This window comes from Platalea leucorodia (genome assembly GCF_965183815.1).
Source record: "Platalea leucorodia genome assembly, chromosome: 9".
NCBI lineage: Eukaryota > Metazoa > Chordata > Aves > Pelecaniformes > Threskiornithidae > Platalea > Platalea leucorodia.
In genome coordinates this window covers 31244078-31266985 of record NC_138831.1, presented here as the reverse complement: position 1 = coordinate 31266985, position 22908 = coordinate 31244078, and the positions used below count along the sequence as shown (strand labels likewise).

The 22908-nt window shown below is 41.9% G+C and overlaps 1 protein-coding gene across 1 annotated transcript in view; it reads left to right on the top strand.

Moving 5' to 3' along the window:
- Positions 1–22908, top strand: part of TMEM266 (transmembrane protein 266) — a gene marked incomplete at both ends in the record, with an annotated part of 61800 nt that overhangs the window by 33141 nt on the left and 5751 nt on the right. Inside the window, 3 exons of the mRNA XM_082321350.1 lie at positions 111–226; positions 9887–10073; positions 22444–22494. Of these exons, the coding sequence (XP_082177476.1) occupies positions 111–226; positions 9887–10073; positions 22444–22494 (354 nt within the window). The remainder of the gene's footprint in view (positions 1–110; positions 227–9886; positions 10074–22443; positions 22495–22908) is intronic.

Below are 22908 nucleotides of genomic sequence, written 5' to 3'. Positions count from 1 at the left end.
CTCTAGATGCAACTGAAAGGGGTGACATTCTTTGGCCTGTAAACGTTTTCCCTCTGATAAAAAAACAAATCACAGCTGGGTTACTTTAAGTGCTTATTTGTGTTTTCCAGCCTATGTCCTTCCAGTGAAAGTGGAGATGGAGATGATGATTCAGCAATATGAGAAGGCAAAGGTTATTCAAGATGAGCAGCTGGAAAGACTAACCCAGATCTGCCAAGAACAAGGGGTAAAGTTCAGTTATGTCTTTACACGTAGCTTGTCACGGCAAATCAAATAGTTCATGTACTTTGCTGCAAGCTAAGGTTTGAGAAGTATCACTAGGACTTCTGTTGTAAGGTGACAGGTCTCAGTGTTAAGGAAGTATTAGCTGCAGCCAGGATATTGTCAGCATGCTATTTGTCAAACAGCAGTTGTCTCCCTCTGCTGCTGTGCTTGTGTTTTTTAAGGTGAGGAAAACAAATATGAAGAAGAGAAAAAGAATGCTTTCAGTATGTAATTTATTGAATGAGTACAGATAGCTTGACATAATTCTAAGAATGTGCAAAAGTCATTGCCACTGTTGGAGACTGCAGCTACATTAAAACCCTATTCCTAGGAAAAGTATAAGCAGTTGAAAGCTAATGAATCTCCCTGCTCTAAATGCAGGAGGCAGCTTCCCTGTAGGTCAGTCAGAGACTCTCTTGGCAGACTTGAAGTGTTGCAACAGAAGCTTCTAGTTGCTGGAAGCAAGTCAAGATTTAAGATTCTTCCCAGGCCCCCAAACGTTCAGTGACTCAGTCTTGAAGTAAGGGAAGGTGAAGCTTAAAATATCTCGAATGAATATATTTATGTGAAAAAGGTGTAAAAACACTGATTGAGCAATGAGCCAGGAGTTTTTGCAGTTTCTCATGCAAATGAGTTCTTGAATAACCTGCTTTAAGTAGAAACCAGGGATGTATGTTGAGGCCCATGTTAAGCAGGGCATTCAGGTTACCATCAAACTGCAACAGAACGATCCTCCAAGTGACTTCTTGTTTCAGTTATAAGGGTCACTATGAGGTGTCCAAATAAAGCCTGGACATTTCTAGCTTTAACTCCCCACTTGTAGGTGCTTTTCAAATACAAAATGAGGAGACCTGTAAGTCTGAATGGCTCAATCAGTCGAAAAGTTGAAGGACCTGAGCAGACAGGAAGAGAGGCAACTTGTCGCAGCACAGACCAGCTGCCCAAAAGGTGCATAATCTGAAGCAGGGATTTAGGTGCCCATCTTTTACCGAGGAACCTAAAATACTTGTGAAACCATCAGTATTTAGGACCCCAAATGGCTTCTTAGATTTAGTTCCAGGTCTTCTGGATCTCAGCCTAGGGTTCTGCAATGAACTCTTGGTGGTGTGAGGTTGCCTTGCCTGCATGATGAATTTGGAAGACCTGTTGACAGTGCGTGTCATTTCATAACATTGTTTTTGACAGTCTCTCATGTTAACCATAACAAATTTCTAAACCGGAGGCTTGACTTTTGCTAAAAATTAGTTACTTCCAACTACGTAAGTATCTTCAGTGGCAAAACTGCAGTCCTCTTCATCACAACTTTGCACAATGATATTAAGTGATTAATGCTTCTGTCATAGTTGTGAAACGAACAGGGAAATGGTGTATATACCCCATTTTACAGGGGAGAGATTATCCTTTGACCAAACGCATTAGGCAAATCAGAGATTTCTGGAGTCCTGTTGCAGTATTTTGTCTGTCAGACCATGCTATTAGGCTAAAGTTCTTGACAATCATAAATCTGAAAACATTCATTTTGGGGAAATGTATTATGCAGCCAGGTAACACTCAATCTCGAAACAATTCTCGGTATTATTATTTTTCAGTCTTTGATTAAAGGTGGGCTTGTTAACCCAAGTGGGGTTCAGGAGCAGCTTTTGCCACTCTCCGTTCTGATCCATGTACTCCTTTCCTGCATGCCTGGCTTGCAATACGTCTGAGCATAGCAGCCCTAATCGGAGCTCTAATGGTTACAGCATAGCTGTACATCAAGCACAAAGAAATACTGCATTGATAGATGAGTAAATCTGTGAAAACTGAGCAGGTTCTCTCCTAACTTTCAAGTGTCACCAGCTATGGAAAAATATGGACTATAGAAAAATGACAGCGTACTAATCCCTCTTATTTTACTGTCCTGACTTCCTGCCAAACAAATGTCTCAGCTGTATAATAGGAGGTAAATGTACTAATTTGCTACAGTTAGCAACATAAGACATTGACACAAGCACTGCGTCCTTCCTTTGTAAATTAATAGCTTCATAATTCAGTCAAGAACAACTTGTCAGCATTATAATATTCACATTAACATTGTGTACAGTATCTGGTGGGAAAAATGCCTCCTAATGGTATTTAACATCTAAAATTCTGCCAGGTTTTTGCTTTTTCATTTGATCATCTTTCCTGACGTTTTTAAAGGATTGCTCGTTTGTGGAGTTTAAGTGTGCGTGTCTGTGTTTTTGAGTGAAGAGTTGCCTACAGTAGTCTGGCTGTTCTCAAGTCTGGAGTGCTGGCAGGGAGGGATTCCAGTTTGCCTTGTTTGTGTGGTACCGCCTCTGGCACAGGCAGATGGGATAGCTGGGAGCTGCCCATAGAGGTTGGCCTGTTGCCTCAGATACATGCTGGGGCACACCAGTGCCAGCCCAGGTAGGAAGAATGGCAAGTCACCATGGTTGCCTACATCCCAGCAGTGGATGTAGATACTGATTCACCCTGAGGCTGCATCTTTGTGAGCACACTGATGATTTGCCTTTATTTACTAATTATAGACAGAGCTGAAAACATTTATTTTAGACAGATTCCCAGCACTTCCTTTTCTGAGATCCTGTGTTCATTTTCTTACTGCTTTGCCACTTGTCACGCAATTGGGATTGACGTTCTCGAGGTCTGGCATGTTCTGCAGATGAAATTATTTGGAAAGTTTCAGACAAAATATTCATTATTTCTGAAGAGGAATTGGGGAAAAAAAAATCCTGTTTTGTTTGGGGTTTAAAACAAAAATAATTGATGGCCAGTTCTCTGAGAAGTCCTATGCCCTCCCATTTTGAAGCTGGTACTTAACACTTGATAGGCAAAAATGGAGTTCCTGCTTTAAAAAAATAAAAGCAGGAAAGATGCAACCTCCCTTCATCTTACTTTTTGAATTCTATTTCTTTTGTCAGTTGTATATTTTTTTGAGCAGTGATAAGGTATCACAACTGTAAAGTACATTTCCATTCCTGAATGACACTGGAGACGTACTTTTGCAAACACGAAAACTCTTTCCAGATGTTGATTTTTGGCTAGCCATACATCTGAAAACCAGAATATATTTTATAAATTATAGTTGCACGGACCACCGCTTTGTTCTCTGTAGTACCTCACAGAAACTGTTTGAATAGTTGCTGTTTTATTTATTCTCCTTTGGCCAAGAAAGAAGTCATTAAGAGGGAGCAGAGCACGAGGGCAGTCAAGGCAGAAGATACTGAAATGGCTGAGATGGCTGTACAGGACTTCACAAAACATGGGAAACATTAACAACTACAGGAACAGGGATTTCTAGAAATGGGTAAAGGTAAAAGGTAAAAAACTCTCACTGCAATTACTGTCAAAAATATGAATAGAGTGTATTGCTGATGGTATTGTTTTATCAGAATAACTTAAATTGCAAAACAAAGTTCCAAAGTTTTATTAACAATGCACATTCCAGTCAGGGAAGATTGCTCTTTTCCTCTGGAATCACCTGTAAAGGAATTTCCGTTTCTGATAATAGATCTACTTACATGATCTTTTCTGCTTAACTTTTGTAAGAGTCATTCAGCTGAGTATAGTCCAGCCAAGACTATGTATTCAGCCTTATCACAACAGCTCCTTTTCTGCCAGCTCCTATAGAATTGGGTTTTTCATCATTCTCAAAGCTGCAACAACTATGGAAGCTATAATTTCTTTTTTATCTTGGAATATAATTTGTACAACAGCTGCTAGTTTAATGACAGGGCTATTTAGCTGGTAAAATTACCTATCGGAGAAATAACTTATGTTATCCTTTTGCAATAATTTTAATTTATTTCTAACTACCAGTCATTTTCTTGGTGAATGGAAGGCAGCCAAGGTCATCCCGTGTTTCATTCTGCCCATAAATCATTAGTTTGCAACTGTCTCCTGATTTTTATTGTTACCAACAATGGCTAAACTAATGGAAATAAACATTGGATTGTATCCCAGTAGCAGATGAGTTTTAGGGCAGGGCATTCTGTATAGACAGCACTAACAGAATTGAGCAAAGTTATTGCTCCTGCATTAGACACAAGTAAGCTTCTGGCTAAAATGTTCATTGATCTCTCTGAAACTATGTCAATCATACTCTGTTGCTAGACCATTAAAGGGAAGTGCTGTATGATTCACTGCTAAAGTCTGTCCCTTTTTGAGTCTTATATACATGCCGTAAAACATCAGATAGGATGAGTGGCACGTTTTATAAAACCAGGCAGGTAAACTGAGATGTTATCTAGAGCTCTGGGTAGGTGTCTGTCATTTTACCTGCTTATAAATAATCACCTAATGCATTCTTTAAGCGAGGAAGGGCACAGGTGTGCCCATAGTTCTTTCTGGTTTGTTTCCTGCCAAAATATTGCTAAGTTTGTGCTACAAGAGCACATGTAACAAATTTTGAAAACACTAAGTAAGTTTAAATTTACCGTCAATGAACTTTCTCTTCATGGCTGACAGCCTCGTTACTCGTTCTTATGTGAGGCGGTCTGTATCTCCCTTTTGTCTTGGTAATAAGTGTATTTTCACATTACCCAGGTGTATTACACCTTTATGGCTGTCTTCAGCTCCCTCATGGGAGGGTGTAGCCAGGCTCTTCTCAGAGGTGCACAGTGACAGTATTCAAGCTGGAATGTGCAAAATTCCTATTAAATATAAGAACAAACATTTTTACTAGGAGAATGGCTAGGCACTGGAGCAGATTGCCAGGGAGGCTGTGGTATATACAACCTTGGAGATACTCAAAACTTGACAGGACAGGCTTTTAGCAACCTGAGCTAAATGGACTTGCTTTAAGCAGGGTGTTGGTCTAGACGACCTTCACAGGTCCATTTCAGCCTAGACTATGCTGTAAATCTGTGAAATTTCCAAATATATTTTTTTCCATTGAAAAGTACGTTAGGAACTTATTGATAAAAGAACCCACCAGAAGCTACAAAGTATATGTAATTAAAGATAATGAATATCATAGGTGTCCTGGTAAATAATGTCAGTAGCAGTCTCAAGTGGACCAGCACTCAGTTTGTAATTATCTTGAGTCAGGAGATGGGTTACCTTAGTTTCCTTCATCACAAGTTATCTTCCACACAACAGTATTATTTGCCCACTGGCTTTCTGTGGGATTTACAAGATTCTTAACACAGAGCTGACACCTATGAGTAAGTCTTAATTTAAACAAATCAAAGTGTGTGTAGAAGTTTCTATGCTTTTTTTTCTTTTTTTACTCCTGATATGCATAATACAGGCTGAAGGAGGGATGGTCTACCTGAAAATATGAAATGTGGTTTTCTCAGTACAGCTCTCCTGCAGTACTTAATCTCTATTAGAAAGGCCCAAGTCTGCAGACAGCTACATCAGCTCCTACTGCAAATAGAAATTTCATGTGTTTAACTTGGCCCAGAATTTTTACTTAAAAAGACTGTTATATTTTATGCCTTTTAATGATTTATTTAACCCACTCTGGGCTGCATGACACCCAGTCAGAGCAATCTCATTAGCTCTTTTACACATTAGAACTGCCCGAGGTCAGTGTTCAATATAACGTTCAATAGATATAAGCACCTACAACATAATTTGTTCATGCAGTCTCTCATTGAATTAACGCCTGTAGGGAACACCCACTTCTCTTAGACTTAACCTTTGTTTTTAGTGGGTTGCTTTTAGTGGCCAAAATTGTATTCTAGCTTCTGCAGTATCTTGGGATAATTTTAAAGTAATAACTGGAAACAATTAATATTGAACCGATCTCCTGAGTAGATGCATGCCTTTTGTAAGCAAAAATCTCTGTTTCTTGTTTAACTTTTCCTAGATATTTTATTGAACGTCCTTTCATTTTCTTAAATCAATCCTTATGATAAATGGTGATTTTTCCGTCCCACCCAGTCCCTTTTTGAACATGCTAGTGACTTGGAGAGTTTGGGTTTGCATTTGGAAGCAGTGTGTTGAGTTGGGGCTTGGCTCTGTCCTATGCTCTGTGTCTGTAACAGAGTTATGGTTCTGCATCTCCGTGGAACACGTTGTATGGATCACTTTGTGTCTGTAGCTGAATGCGGGAGTGAGACAAACACCATCATTACAATGAATACCCTCTTCTCTGGCAGTAAACAAAATGAGTTACGCACACAGCAGTATTTAATTCTAGCTTTCCACTGTTTAAATGACAAATAGACTTCAGGGCAAACATGAATGGGACCTGGAAGCTGACCATCTGAGGTAATGGAAAAGTGGACGGGAGAGCCTATGTTAACCAGCTGCAGCTGCGTGGTTTTGCAGGCAACATCAGTTTCTGCTGTTATTTTTCTGAACATCTCTGTGTGCTGTTCTTCACCTTGCACGTGATGTTGAAGTCCAGAGCCCTGTGCTGCTTTACTGTGCCTAGGAATTCAATCCCCAATCTGCTCTTGACAGTCTCATGTTCAGTTTGGGATTTTAGACCAGCTGAACTCGCTCAGTGTTAAGAGCTGAAAATAAGACAAGCATGTGGATTGTGTTTGCTGCTAGCCATAAAAGGGGGTTCACATATCACTTTAAAAGTTGCAAGTCCTGGATACACTTCTCATCTGGAAGCATTGCAGGAGCCAAGACATCAGATCTAGGTTTCGGTTTCTGCTAGAATGTGACGTTTGCGCAATCTTCATAAGCAGGTGCTTTCCCTGCTGCTGTGGCCCAAGCATGTATTTCTGTCTGTCAAACATAAGATGGCAGCAAAGCCCCTTCTGTTTTTGACATTACCAGGGGTAGTAGCTGTTGACTGTGGTAGTCGTTTTCTCTGTGGATTCCAGTTTCTCATGCTGTGGTTGGGATTCAACCAAGGTAGTAATTTTTCCCATATAAATAGGAAATAAAGAATCGTTTGGACAAAGCGTAGTTGCCCAGCGTGGTGATCCCAGGAATGGTTGCAGACTGCTACTTGGTCCAGCATGCCTGAGTAGTTCATAGCGTGTTGGCAGAGCTGTATTAAACAATAAAATTTATGAGCTTATCTATTAAAAACTGGATGGTGGCTGGGCATGGAAATTTTAAAGATTGACAATAATCTGTGGATATTTGGAAACACTTTCTGCATCGATTGGAACATGTAAAGTGGGCATCAGAAAGTCTGGTCTCTTCCCCCATTTTTGCTGTAGGTTCACTGTAGCGGGAAAGATCACCTAACGTGCTTCCTTTTTCACATCTGTGAAATGCAGTGATTCCCTTCAAGCTTTTGATAGTTACAAGGTTCAGCCAATCTTTGTAAATGCTTAAGCTGGTTAAATTGGGTGTGATGCAGAAATACAGTTGTTGAGCTGACTTTTAGGTAGTTTTATCTATTTGTGTTATAAAATACCTGCCAATTTTTTTCTCTTCCATGAAAAAAGAAATCATATCCTGCCTCTAGGCCAGAATTAAGCATTTTAGTGGCAATATTTCTTTTTCTGACACACAGGAATGTTTTTGAAGGATGAAATGTGAAATGTAGAAAAACATTAATGATGCATAATTCCTATTGCCTTTTAGTTTGAGCTAGGCAAGTAGATATGGTTAGGCAATAATTTTTAAAAAAAATCTCCAGATTTATTTTTTTGCCTATCATGTTTGAGTGCGTTTCTTCCTTTAAAACAAGGGAGTGTCTCTAAGGGTATCTTTCTCCCTTTAAAGGTGAAATGTAAGATATTTTGGGATTTTTTGTTTTGTTTTGTTTTGTTTTCAAGTCAAGGATAAAACCTGGAATTCTCTGTGTTGTAAAGTTGAACTCCAGACAGTCCTTTCACAGCTGAATGCCATATTCATACTGGCACCTCCAGTATGGCATGGGTGCCTTAAGCATCAGGAAGCTTAGGGCTGGCTGGGAAAAGAGTTAGCACTACCAGTTTGCTACTTCTTCCTAGCTGATAGGTTAACACAAAAACCACTATCTGGGATCTGCCATGGAGGCTTCATTGAAGGCATCGAGGAGCAGGGCTGTATTTTGACATTTGCTGATACTACCTGACTCCTCTGACTGCCACTGGCAGAGGAGCTCTTGGTAAGAGCAATGAGCATTTCATGCAGCCAGCTGTCTGCAGCTGCCAGACCTCTGCCCACTGATTTCAAGACAGAGAAAAAACTGTGTGCTTTGTTAGATATTAGGTGGTTTGAATATGATCTGGAAAGCTTAAACTGCCCTTTTGCTCTCTAGATTTGAGTCTTGCAGTGGGCTTTCCAGTTATTGTAGTTCCTTCTCTTATGCTCTGGAAAGCAGATAGTCTCCAGATGTGGCAAACTGGAATCCCTTTCTCTTTCCTTTTTTTCTTTCTAAAATCTGTGGAAACTCTGTCTTGTTTCCCCTCCAGTCACTCACACGGCTTAGAGGAACTGCTGGTGCTCTGCAGCGTGCCTGGGGTTTGCACCATGTCTGATGTGGACCGCTGTGGAACAAACTAGGTCTGCTGATGGATTCCAAAATCTGACAGCAAAGTAATTTGAGTCAGCATCTGAGAGGCAAGAGCCAGAACCAGATTCATTTAGACTACATGCTGTTACACACCAGTTTTCAAGCATTGAGGTGCTAATTCCAACTCTGTTGTAAATGCAGAGTGACAGGTGCAGTGTGGCTTGCCTTAGCATCATGCTTTCTGATGGCTTTTCAGGCCTTGAACTATGGGAGGCCCAGCAATGCTAAATTTTAAATGCCTTAGCCTATTACTCGCCTCATTTGCTTTTCCCTCTCAGACTCTCTATAATTAAACATGACTTGGTCACTGCTGTACTACTGATCTTAAAAAGAGTTTAAAAAAGAGAAAACCTCTGCCATGCAGCCCCATAGCTGTGCTGGATGGCAGAGGGAAAGGACAGTGGGATCTTGTAGTGCCTATTTAAGGGTTTAAAGGGTCTCTTCAGCCTCTCCAGAAAAATTATTTTCCTTTTTGCATTGTGAAAGACTTGTGGCTGTCAAACATAAGTATGCCGTGTCCATCAATCAGATTGTACTTGGTAGCTTCTGTCTTTTTGTCAGTGTCTGCTTTATAACACCAGTCACAAGGCAAATATCCTCCTGACTGCAGAAAGTCATTAACTGCCGTGGCTCATAGGTTTGAAGGGAGTGCCCAGAAAAGTGGCAACCTTCCCCAGGGTTTTCTGCACACTGTTGAGTACAGAAGACTTCAAGCTGGAAGAGGATTGTGGTGTCCCTTCCCCTTGCCCAGTGAGTGGGGGAGGACCATTCTGGGTACTGCTTAGAGAACCTCCCTCCACAGAAATCCTCATTTTACAAAGTTTAGCAGATTAGGGATGTTTGTCATGAACCTAAATCCCTAGATGCCTGTTAAGAGTGGTCTTCTATAAAGATTGCATTTGATTTGGCAGTTAGATCTGTTAAAAATTGTCCAAAATGGTATTTTCAGGATGCAGATGTACAAAATAGAAGACGAGCATGAGGCTGTCATTATTTTTAGATTATGTGAACAATGGTCCAGCTCACATGGGCTCTGGGAGAGCATCAGCAGCTTGGACTCTCATCCTGGCTCACTGCATTGTACTTACTGTCACCAGTTTGTAGTGGTTTAGTGATAAAATGAGTAATAGGACCCAACTGTAGAATATAGACTTCTGGCCATGTTTATATGACATCAGTATGTGGTGGTGTTTTTTCCTCTAGTTTGAAATCAGGCAGCTGAGGGCCCACCTTGCTCAGCAGGATTTGGATCTGGCTGCAGAGAGAGAGGCTGCGCTGCAGGTCCCACACGTACTGAACAAACAGAGCAGCAACAGGTACAAGGTGGTAGCAACTGAAGATTCAGATGATGAAGCCACTGAGAACATCACTGAGCTGCGACCTCCACGAGGTGAGTGCTGCCTGTGTGCTGCTACCCACTGGCATGGCTGGTCCCTTACGTGGAGTTATTGAACCCACTAAATACTTACACTCTACCAGTGAACTGATGACTTTCCCTGGAGACTGCATTTTCCCATTTTTGCAAAGAGGCTGTGTCTGCTTCTAAGTGACAAGGAGCTGTTGTGTTTGTGAACAGATTCTGAACAGAGCCAATAAAATGACTCGGGAAGAAAATTACTATGATGTACCTTCCCAGTGTTCTCATGATTGTATCCATCAAACACTAAAGCAGCAGCAGCCAAATCAGAATTGGCAAAATGATAATCACTCAGAGGTAAAAGCAGGGAAATTGAGAAGAACATTGAAAAACAGTTTTAATCTTTGGCCACTTGCATTTCTGTGGTTTAGAGAGGACCCATGCATCAGCTATGAAGCTTGCCTTGCCTAGAGGCTACACTTTCACCAGGTTGCTTAAAACTGCCAATGCTGGACAGCCCAGCTGTGCTTGGACAGGGCAGCCCTGGTGCCAGAAAAGGAGCGATGCACTGTATAGGCAGCTCCTGCTTGGACATCTAAGTGCCATGTGACTATGGTGAAGAGCAGTCCGTCGTCTGTGAGCTGTCTGTTGGGCAGGTGTGTGGTTGAGGGGAATATCAACAGTTATATTTACTCAGATCCATTTTTATCACACAAATGCTAGACCAGAAGTATTTTTGGAAAAGACATAGCTCTTTTTCCTGTGGTTCCCTAACCCTTACAATGGAGTGCAGAATGTGTCCTGATCTCAGTAACATTTAACATAATATTCCAGAGGAGACAACACTTTCTACCTTGGCGATATGTTAGTCTTCCTTGAACATCTTAGCTTGATTATTTTAGTAGATGAGCAGTATGTGAATATATCTGAATTAGAGGTTTGCATGGTATCTTTATTTTGGTCAAGCTCCTTAGGATTCAAGGCACAGAAGTACTTTAATCAAAAGGTTTAAGAGAAAAAGCTCACCAGACATTTTCAAATTATAATCCTTTCCATTCTCTACACAGTAATGAAAGCATGTAGAAATTGTTTTTGTTTTTTCCTCTTTATAATATCTAAGCGCTAACCACAATTCAGCCATTAATTATTCCTGATTTGAAATTGTATTTAAAAGCAGGCAGTTGAGCAGACTGCCCCCTAAAATGCATTTCCCCCTTTTTCGTAGGATTTCAGAGGTTTCCCCAGTGGATAGAGTATAATTTATGCATGCGTTCCTTGAGGGTTACATTGGGAACTGCAGAGCGTTGTGCACATTTTAAGGAGGTTTGCTGAAATTTTAGTGCTGTGGAGATTCATCTAAAAATTCTTCTGTCAGAGGTATTCATTCCATCATCAAAGTTAACACAAATACTCATTATTTGTTTCTTCCTGTAAAATGCTGGCCACACATGCAACAAAGTAGACACGCAATCTTCAGGACTGATTTCTGCATTCAGTTAGGTTACGTGATTAGAGAGATTCATGCCTTTCACTGAAAAAAGACGTTCAGCAAGTAAGAAAACATGCATTACTTTACATATCAGGTAACGTGCAGTTATGTTATATTTAAACATTCATACTGAGTATGCAGAATTAATTTCTGATTCCCAGAAGTCATCTAAAAATACAGGAGGAAATATTTTTTGTGCATTGTATCATACAGTACATACAAAGCCTTTGTAGATGCATTATTTTGGGCGCTTGTCCTTAGCAGCTAAATTCAGGTGACTCCATTTAAACAATTGTCCTTTATGTTGAATGAGGCAGGAGTTGGACAGGAGAAATTTCCTTTAGTCTTATAGTAGCAAGGGACACCCATCGGTGATAGTCTACCATCATGACGGGCTACCGACAAGAGGACCAAGTTAAGATTGCATGAGAAACCACAAGCCCAGCAATAACATTCAGTGCTTTAGTTCACAATCCAGGTAGCAGTCAATTGAGGCAGAGGATTTTGCATGTAATTTCCTGGATTATTTTGCAAAGGAAAGAAATAGTAAGCTACCAAGGCTTTGAATCTTGCACTAGCAGTGCTGGCTTAGAGATTGCTTTGTGTAAGCTACAAGGCTTCAAAACCTCAATTAACAGCTTGAGAAGGCAGTTACCCCTGGGGAAGAAAGATCATGAGCCAGCCCTGCCTGGCTCTACTCCCTCCCCACCTCAACTGAGTCTGTCTTCTCCAGCTCTCCCAGCACCAACTTGCACTCCCAGTAATATGTTGGCTGTTGCTGCAGCAGCTTTCGCCATTATCACTTTGGCATGCTGCCAGCATTTTCTTCATCTACACCATGGCTATTCTGATGAATACATATATCAGCAAAATCTGAATGTGGTATGTCGGATGGAAGAAGAGCATGTCTTCAGCTGAAGGTGCCTCCATTTGCACAGTGTGGAAGGGATATACCTGGTTGGTGAAGGATCTCCTCACCTGCTCAGGCAAGTGACATACTCCTGAGACCTGGCTCTGCAGAGCACAGACAATTAAGGCATTTCCTGTAGGTCATTTCTGTATCCTGCTCCTCACGTGGTGTGGTTACACTGGCAGTGCTATCTTCGGGGCTTTCCACACCACTTGCTCTGCCTGGAACTGTAAGCCACCAGTGTTTTAAATCCTGACTTTTGGGTCAAGGGTTATGTTTTGCAAGTTACCCTCTGTGTCAGACCACATTAGGAATTGTTTTGCATTCATTTTCTCTAAGCTGTGTTTGATGCTGTGATGTGATGACTGCAGTTAATCATTCTGTGTGCCACGTGCTATTTGTGAGCTTTGAAAAATATCTGCAGTTGCCTGTTACACTGACTAGTTGGAGGAGAAATAAGGGACTAGGTTGCTAATACTGTTAAAAGAAAAGCTACAGTTCCAAGCCACGATTCAGCTGTTAGGCAAAACAGGCTCTGATGTGCTGTTCTCTTATGCTCTGGCAGAACATTAGCCCTACATATGACACCTGAGGGTCGGGTGTAGCATGGAATGCATGTGTTTGTGCCAAACTTAACTTTGTCAGCCTTCAAAAAAATCACCATCTTCGGAGAGCCCTGAATTCTGCCAAACCAGCAAGCTTCAGTTGGCTAGAGAACATACTGCATGAGAAAATGGGATATTCCATCTCAAGCTAATCTTATTTCCCTCGTCTATATTGAACAATGGAAACATTCAGTGCAGAATACTTTACCACGAAGGGTTTATGGAATAAGAAAGCATTCAGACTCATTTCCCTACCTGGGAGTTTTATGGGATAGTGCATAAGTTAAAGCTCCTCAGGGGCAGCTGTAGCTTGTCCTCTGGTATTTACACTGGATTTTGTGCAACCATTTACTACAGCGTTCAGTAAAGTAAGTCAGGTAACCCCAGTATCACATGGTACACGCAGCACCTCAGGGAATTTGTGTGGAGACACACACTGTGGCCTGCACCAGGAGAGTACTGTATGTGCTGGCTGATTTGGTAGCTTTCAGTACATGTTTTCACCCAGTTTTTCTTTCTGCAGACCTCCTCCTCTTTTTATCTGAAGTGCCTTAATTGCTGGTACGAGGCTGGGAGAGGCAAGAGCTCTAGTCAGATGGTCAACAGGCTCTGAAAGTGTCCCATAACTCCCCAGCTAATATTTCATGCCTCTCCTTGAAGGACCACTTCTTGAGGTAGTACAGCTGTAAGCTGTTTGTGGCCTGGTCAGTTCTGTGCTAATTCTCTGAATAACGAGCTGGTTGCTGCCCCACATGCTTCTGTCTCCCCAGAGCAGTTCACCAAGAGATTTCTTAACATAGTAGGAATAACTCTGTGGAAAATGTATGGATATATGGTATTTTCTAATTAATTTGGCTAAGAAGCAGGAAATTTTTCACCTTTAACTTGCTTTGAATGGAGGTTTTATTTGCCTTGCCAAAAAATCGATCTCCAGAGCAGACAAACATGAAGGCTAAAACACAGGCTTCAGCATGCACATCAAAGGGTGGCCTTATCAACACCAGGAAAGATGATGGACTCAAGAAAAGGGCAGGACTCAAGGAGCTTTAAAGCTAGGGCAAAGCTGTGACATTTGCTGCACTGTGAGCACTTTACTTAGCTTCTCTGCCTCAGTTTGTAAAGAGCTTAGGGTGGAAGCTGTTGCATGTGAATGCACAGCAGCATCGCTAATGATTTTCAGGACCATTGTGGTCAGCTTTTCTCTAAGAGCAAGGGAAATATCCTAAGTGCTGTCATCCCCTTTCTTTTTCCCAGAGATGGTTACCATTTGACATAATGGCAAATATTATCCTATCTGTTCATCTCTAAATTATAAAGGAAGTTTTTTCTCTTGCTGAGTTCTTACTTCGTACAGTTTGTAACTGGTCATGGTCAGAATAACGTCTAATGTTTTCTGCTCCTGCACAAATCATTTTTAGTGTTTGGTATACAAAGTTCCAGGCTTCAGGGAATGCGAGGTTCACAGTGCCCCATATAGCCATTAATACTTCCTCCCAAAATTTATTATTCTTTAATCTCTCCCATAATATATGAATTACAGTCCCTAGTGGAAATTCCTCATTTTCCTGCATATATCATTTCAGTTTTTGAAATTCTACAGTACTGCCATAGTTTAAGATTAATATGCCACCCTTCTATTCCTTTGAGCAAGAACCGGATCCTAGCTCCGTTACTTCGCATCGCAGAAAGCTTATTTTAGCTATTCTGAGCCAAATTTCCATTTTTACAGGGTTAGCAGTAAGTCTTTTGCTTTGGGGGCCTGCTGCAATTTATGATCACGCTTGGAGAAAAGTAAAGGTTGCTCTCCCCGTAGGTACCCACTGTTTTGTAAGTGAAGAAAGGAGGATATTGGGAGGGGAACGTGAAAAATTCTGGAGCTTCAGAGAGCTTCCCTTAAGATTATTCATAAGCTGTCTGAGAAAGCAAAGCAGGGCACTGGAAAGGATTTTGTCAGTTGTTCCTTGCAAGGCAGTCTGAGCTGGTTGAATACTTTTAAACTCTAAGCCAGTTCCTTTGGTGATCATCTGTTAGTGCTCTGAGAGCGCCCTGTTACTGCAGAACAATAGATAAAAAATAGTTTATGGTTATTTTCAAATGTTGAAATGTATCTACTTTGAAGCCTACTCCTGGAAATGGTTATATCTGAAGTGCACTCCACTTCCTGGGTAAGCTCCATGTGTCCGTGGAAGAGTGAGGATTTGGCTTCTCTGTAGGTGCCTCTTTCAGGCTTTGTGGTTCTCTGTGCACTGCTCATCCAGGCAGGAATCAAAGGAATTAAACCTTAAGCAACACTTACAGAAATGTGTGTGTAGTTAGTAAAGTTAGGCTCTTGAATTTCATATTCACCAAATGGGTGGGGTAGAAACTTTACACTTCCAGAAGTGGTGAGCGTACAGTCATGCGTGTGAGGTTGAAGTTGTCTCCCATCATTAATGTGCAGAGGTGTGAAGACATTGCTGACAGGTGAAGGAACACAGAACTGCAACATTTTCCACTGTCCAAGCATGCAGCCCCTTTCATAATAACCTCTTTCATAAACAGATCGTGCTCCGTGTGACAGCAGTGATGTATTTTGCCCTTTGCTGACATTATAACACTGTTCCAGCATCTCACTTTTCTACATTATTAGAAATCTTTTCCTAATTCACAGTCTACATTTATTCATTGCCAGTTTATAGCAATTTGTTCTTGAATCCTTTTGCTTAAATTATTCTTCCCTTTCTCTGGTGTTTACCCAGCAAATTATTGTTTTGTTGGTAGCCATATTCTTTCTCAACCTTTGTTTTTCTAGACTCAACAAATGTGGCTATTTTGCAGAGACAGACCCAAGTTCCTCTGTGTTTGCTTCAGGCTGACTGTAACAAGCCAACTCAGATGTGGATCTGCTGATCCATATTCATAGAGAACAAGGCTGGAAAGAGCACTGAGACGTCCCCCAGGCCATCCTCTACCCAAAGCCACCAGCCATGCTGGCACACAGATGTCTTGCATCTCGGCCATGCTCAACTCAGCACACAGTGCTCTTGCAGGATGATCTGCTAAAGCGAGGGCCAAAGCCACCCAATTTGTTGTCAGTTAAGGATTTTGGTTTTCTGTCCCAGTTTTTCTGTCCCAGCAGTATCTGCTGATAATGGAGCCTGTTCCATATCCCAGGATTTCCTTCTGCACAATGACTTCCATCTCAGGTTGATTTCTTACTTGGGACCAGGCTGAATCTGTTGCTCTGTTTCTGTGCAAGCTAACTTTGACTGTTCCTCTCAAGGTGGATTATCCACGTGCTCAGGCACCCATCTGACCTCTGCAGGGACTGGATATCCATGTGAGTGGAAAAGTCGTGCGAGTACTGCAGCTTGCACTGGTGTGGCAATCTGCCTTCATTTGAAAAGCAGGGGGAGTCTCCTGGAAAGTGCCAGCTGGCTGTTCACGTTTCCTCTTGGCACAAACTTTCCATGTTGCTAGAGGGAAAGGGAGAGACCTTCTAGGGCCTGCAAAGCAAAGGGGGAAAAACCTGTGCTCGGGTCATCTTGCACAAGACCAGAAGGGTGAACTAGACAGTACAGCACAGCCTAGGGAGCGTGCATATCCCTTAATAAAGGCATTTACAAGTGAGCAGTGAGCTATAGTGGGACTGCTGAGAAGAGGAGGAGGTTAGGTCTGGCTGAGAATTTGGTGATGGTGAAGTTCAGATGGCCAAGGTCAGGCAGATCTGGAATGCCAGAGAGTGCATAGCGATCTGCAGGTGAAAACTCCCTAGGAAAGTTAGCGCTTCATTAGGGAATTTTCCCCTGTGGATTGCCAGTCTGCTCTCAGAAGCACCTATAGATGTCCTTCTTGATGTACATTCTGTCTTCCGTCCCACAGTATCATACTAAAGCTATGCGCTTTGCGTGCAGAGTCAGGCTGTGGCAGTGTTATTGGCTAGTGTCAGAGCAGCGTAGCTGTCATCGCTGTTCTTATTTCTAGAAGTGTTTAGGCGGCAATAACTTCATCTTGTAACTTGTGCCTTGAAAAACCTCCGTGCTCAGAGTGTATCTTAGTGGTTTTTCTTGCAAAGTGTATTTCATCCGACTTTTCTTTCCCAAATGCTTCAAAGTGGTAGTGGTACTTTAAGGAGAAGACGCTGGTGTCAGATAGCAGTGATGGAAAGATCTGCTTCTTTAGAAATGTCCTAGTAAAGATTGCTTTCTGGAGGAAATTTGGGGTAAGACATTACTCTACTCTAAGGACTCATATCCTCAGTGGGAGGCTACACAGCAGAAAAAATAACCTTCCTGTTCAGAAAATTCAGCTTTGAGAGACAGAAGGCAATAGTCAATGGCAATAAAAATAGGAAGTAAAATACTTTAAAAATGAAATATTTCAAAAGAAATCAGTTTTTTAAGACCTCTAATCTAAAAGATGTGCAAATGGTATTTATTGTATGCAGGGGTTTTGCAGACTCATTCACTGAAGTCAATGATGAAACAATTAAAGGTCACTGTTGAGGGATTGTAGAACTAAAAGAGAGATCTGCCGTGGGTGGAGTGTCATTTATGTGTTTCACCAAATTTATTAGGTTTTTATAGGGCCAGGAGAGAGAGATTACAACGTTGTCTCTTGGGTCAGATGAGGTTGTACGGGACTGGACTCTAAATAGTTTTTATTACTCCCTCAATCATTTTAGCGTGTGTTCTGAATCTTGCAGGAAAAGAACAGGCAGATAACTTGAAAACCTTCATCAGACAAAATCCAGTAGCTGTCAGACAGATCCTGACCAAGAACTGCATGTTTTTTCAATAACAGAGATTTGGGTAGCAGGCTAAGAGATGAGAGTTAGTTCCTCTTCTTGATTTGACTTTACTGCACTTACAGGCTCGCAGAAGTGATTGGTCACAGTGTCAGGGAAGGCTGTTTTGGTTTTATGCGAGATAGGTAGGAGGCTGAGCAACCTTCCCAAACAGACGTTCCCTTCTGTCTTGTGAAAAGTCCTGGTCCTGTTGGAGTCGGCCCTGCTGCCTATTTGTGGTCCCACATTACTCTGCTGCTTCACCTCTTACAGTTATATAGTTGCTGTCTTCCACTAGTAGGTGAAGCAGTTCCAGGTGTCGTGGTCATGCTGTTTTGTCAGTCAAAACCTATTTTGTCATGCTATTTTGGCAGTCATTCACACCCCACACTACTTGAGCAAATAATGCTCATGGACCATAGAGAACAGCCTCTTTCTGCTTGTTCTTTGTCCTGCCCAGCAAAACCTTCTCTCAGCTGAATTCCTCCACAGTGTTGCTGCATATCTTACTGCTTCCCATCATTCTCGCTTTCCAGGGAAGATTGTAGAACCATCCTTGTTTGCCACAGGTTAGGATGGGTTTTCACATGAGGAAGAGCTGCCTCGCTCTTCCCATGCTACCTTCTCCACTCACAACTATTGGATCTTCATTACCAGATTTCCTGGGGGTAAAGGCTTTCATTCATTATGTGCAGACGTGGCACTTAGGAACATGGTTTACTGATGGACTTGGCAGTGCTAGGTTTACAGTTGGACTCGATGATCTTAAAGGTCTTTTCCAACCTAAATGATTCTGTGATTCCTCCTGGTGCATCTAGCAAGAGGAGCCTAATCACCATCCATAGAGATTTTCTTAAGGTTGCCATTTCCAGGAGAAATAAGAGGGAGATGCTTTTTCTTTCTGCTTACTGCCAGTTCCTTAAATTACTATAAATACCATTTGGGCATCGTTATGGCTAAAGACTTTTAAATGGAAAGCTTCTGTTCTGGAAAAGGAATTGCAGGTAACATTGCTGTGTATTTGAAGAGATGGGTTTATTTCTAGGAAAGGAGGAAAAGAAAGCATTCTGGATCCTGAAAATTCCAAAGTGGCAGAAATAAGGAAAAAAATGTTTTAAAAAACAGGGAAACTATGAAGAATGAAGTATTTCTTAAGACAACTCCCTTTCTGGAGCTAGAAACTACAATACACTGACAGCAGAAAACACTATGTAGAATTTAAATAATATAAGCAATCTGCCCCTCTTGTAAAAGCTGGTCTCCCCTACGTACTCGTACGAACTTCCTACATGCCACCAGCTGCAAATGTAGTTGTACTCCTGATGCTATTTGACTGCACAGACTGAGCAGTAGGGACTTCATCTCATTGTAAATCACCATAAAGTACTTAAGCAGTATTCCATAGTAATGTGCAGTACTGTGCTTTTTATTTGTCTATATGTTTTATATGCACAAATAGTTGCTTTCAGTTCTATATTTGTGGCATTTTTTTTAACTCCTTGCTTTCAGCACTGTAGAATATAATGAGAGATAACTGGAATTCTTTATAACCTTTTATGCCCAAAGCAGCTGAGACTCCTATATAACTAAGATGAGTTTGTTAACTGTCAGTTTGCTTTAATGTAATCATTCAGAAACTTAAATCTGTTGCTGAAATATTTATTCTGCTGCTGTTATTCCATTACTCCTTATTGGTTTTTATTCATAAGAAACTATTCAAAGTAAATATATATATATGTATTTATATATTGCATGCATATGTGTATATATTTATACATATATATTTTATTTATAGATAGATAAGCAATGTAAAACAATGACGTTAGTAAGGCCATCGCATAATAACATGAAAGTAGGCAGCAAGGCAGCTCTCCCAATCTTGTGTGCAAGTGGTCACTCACACAGCCAGGACAATCTGGGATTTTCCTCACCATGCGAGTGCGTTACGGGATTTCCTTTTCAGGTGTTTGGCATTGGCCTTTGCTGATACAGAGAGCAGTGTATCTCTCTCTGCTAAACTGGTTTGAAAGGAACTGATTGGTTTGAAAATAGTGCCCTGGTACATTCTGCTAGTTGATAGACAGATACCCAGGACAGTAAATGTGTGCAGTCCTAAAGACGACTTGATTTGAGCCTTGTCATAAGACATGAAAAGCAGATGAATAACTTTTCCAAGTTGTTTTCTGTCTTCAGTGCAAAGCATCTTGGCATTTGGGGCAGACTTTAATGAGAGCCAAAGGAAACGAGAGCACCCCCGTCCCCCAGTCACTGCACAGAGTGCGGCCGTGTGCTTTTGCCAGGTGATGAGGAGGGGCGACCCCCACGTGCAGAACATGCCCTCATCCAGGCCAAACTGTGGTTCTGTTTTCCTCATTTCTTTGCTTAGAATTAGACTCTAAGTTAAATACGATGAGAGCACCTTACCAGAAATACATCTATGCAGGTATTTTCTGACTGTAGCTGAAGGTTCCATGCCTGAACAAGAACCTGTCTCTATATGGGCTGGCAGGTTTGGTGGCATTTAGGGTATAAATTATGCATGATTGAAATGAAGTGTGTTTTAGTAGCAGATAGCTGAAAAGCCTTGCAATGTACTCCTAATTCAGCGGCATTGCCTTGAGCTACTCTGAGGCCTCTTTTTTAAACTCAGACATTAGCACAAAGCACACCTCTGACTGCAGGCATTTAAAGATCAACAAGGGCCAAAAAAGCTTTTAAGATCCAATGAAACCAGGAAAACAACCATGTTGCCTTTCAGTGTCAGGTTAGATTGCCTTCTTATGAGCGCAGCTATTTCAGGTACAGAGTGCTTAGTGGTTTGGGTCTTGTTGTGCGGAGAAAGTGTTCCCCAGAAAACATCTGTTTCTTTCACCTGCAAACCGCAATGTGCTGTGAAAGGCAGGACTGTAGCCACAGAGACCCAGGGGGATGAAGGAAATATGGCTCAAAGGGATGAGCATGGTTTTCTGAAACACGGTATCAAAAAGAGCACTTAAAAGGAGAGGATGCTTTTAGAGCACACGATACACCGCAAATTGGGCGGGTCAGGTTGCTTGTAAGCTTGAAATTCTTCCTGGATTGCCGCTGCTGTTTTCTTAGCAGCAATGTTTGCGTTCTGCTCAGAATTGCCACAAGAGGAGTTTTTTAATTTTCTTTTTCAGCAACTGTAAAATGTTCTGCTTTTCTGTAAGGGAACAGGAAATGCCACCGTCACCTGCAGCATCTGAACCTGTATATGCAATATAGCTGCTGCTTTCCCTTTTGTGGTCATGTCTTCATTCTTATCTTACCATGATTGAAGTTCAGGTGTAGCTCTCATGTAGGTACTCCAAGTGTAGTACTATACCCTTGACTTGTAAAAATCTTTATAGTATATTTTAAGCCAACAGATAATGTAATGTTAGTATTATGCTATATATTACATATGTAATATACAAAAAAACTCTTTATTCATTCTGAATGAAAAAAACGATGACATTATTTTAGAAGTAGGGATTTACACATTAAAATGACGTGGATTTACAACTGCTAGAGAGCTGGCTTGTCTGGCTCTGTTTTTCGTTTCCCACAGCAGCGCTTGTGCTGAGCTGGAGAGGCATTGCCACTTGTTTTGGTAAACTCTTCGTGTGGCTTTTATTGGCCCTGTCATCCAAGGTAGAACAGGGGAAGTTCTAGCCATTCTACTGGAAACATACTGGATATTGTTTCCTCTTTCTTTAAGTCAACTGCATTTCACAGGGACAAGTTAAAAACACTAAAAGGGAAGAGAGAGTGCAGAAACACAGGGAAGCTGCTCAGGAGCGATGGTTATGTCATTGCTGTGCCACGTGGCAACAGCATAGGTCGCAGGAGAGGACTGCAAATGAAAATGAGGAGCAGTGTTGGGCCATGTGATAAAAAATATTGGAAGAAAATAGAAGTATCCCTGTAGGAGAACTAAAACCTGCCCTCCCAGTACCCCTACCTGGAGAACTCCGTGGCAGAAGAAGGGGATGGCTGCAGACTGGTAGGGAGCAGGGTGCTGGGCTCTCCCAGGATCGCTGGGTCTCGCCAGGGAGTGACTAACGTTAACGTGAGCGAGAAGGCGGCCCAGGTCACATGTGGTACACAGTGCCTCCCTTTCTGAAGAGTAACCGTGTAGAAGGAGATAACTCAGTGGGGTAACTGTACAGCAGAAGTAGGTCTGTCTATGCTGGTGCCCTCCGTTCAGCCTGTCAGGATAGACGCAACCTTTATCCTTGTGCCATATGCGGGAGGGGAGGGCCCTGCTGACCAGAAAAAGGCCAGGGTTACACTCGTCCTTACAAGTGGCGAGGAGACGGGCCTGGGGAACTGGTCAGCCCTGTGTCAGTCTTTGGAAAGATCATGGAGCATGTTTTCTTTGGAACCCCGAATACCTCATTCCCGGGCTGGTGCTGTAAAGAACTGCAACAAACGATAATCCCTACTTTGGCTGCAGCAACAGGGTGCGTGGGGACTGCAGTGTGCCGCCAAATCACACCTGGTCTTCTGGCCTAAAAACACACAAAGGTGGTGCTCTGGGCATACAGGGCAGAGGAGAGCCTTTCACGGGGTGGAATTTCAACCATTTAATCAAATAAATGGTCTTCTAATAGCTGCCTTTTTGTTTTCAGAGGATGACATGAATAATTACATCAGTCGATACCGCAATGAGCCTAGCAGTGGTAAGTTTTGCTCGAAAATGTAAATGTGAACTACATTTTTGCATTGCAGTGTGTGCCGTAAACCAGGTGAGACTGAGCAATGATGTAGATCCGTCCTGGAAATGAAACCCACCACGGCATCTCTTGGTTTGCTCCATGGAAGTTTGTACCAAAACAGTAATTCTCTAAAGGTTTGCTCCTGCTGAAGGCACTCATAATAGTTGGGAGATCTGGGAGAGGTTGCTTCCCCCTAGCTAGGCTGTGCAGGCTGCAGAGCGGTTCAGATGGACCTGAGAATGAACAACGTGGACAAAATAAATGGAAAGAAGTGGGGAGTTAGCTTAGCCCAGCACCTTGCTTGGGAACCTTGCAGAAAGGTTACACTGAATGGTAAGAAGCCTCAGCGCCCTGAGGTCAGGCTCTGAACGGGTGTCC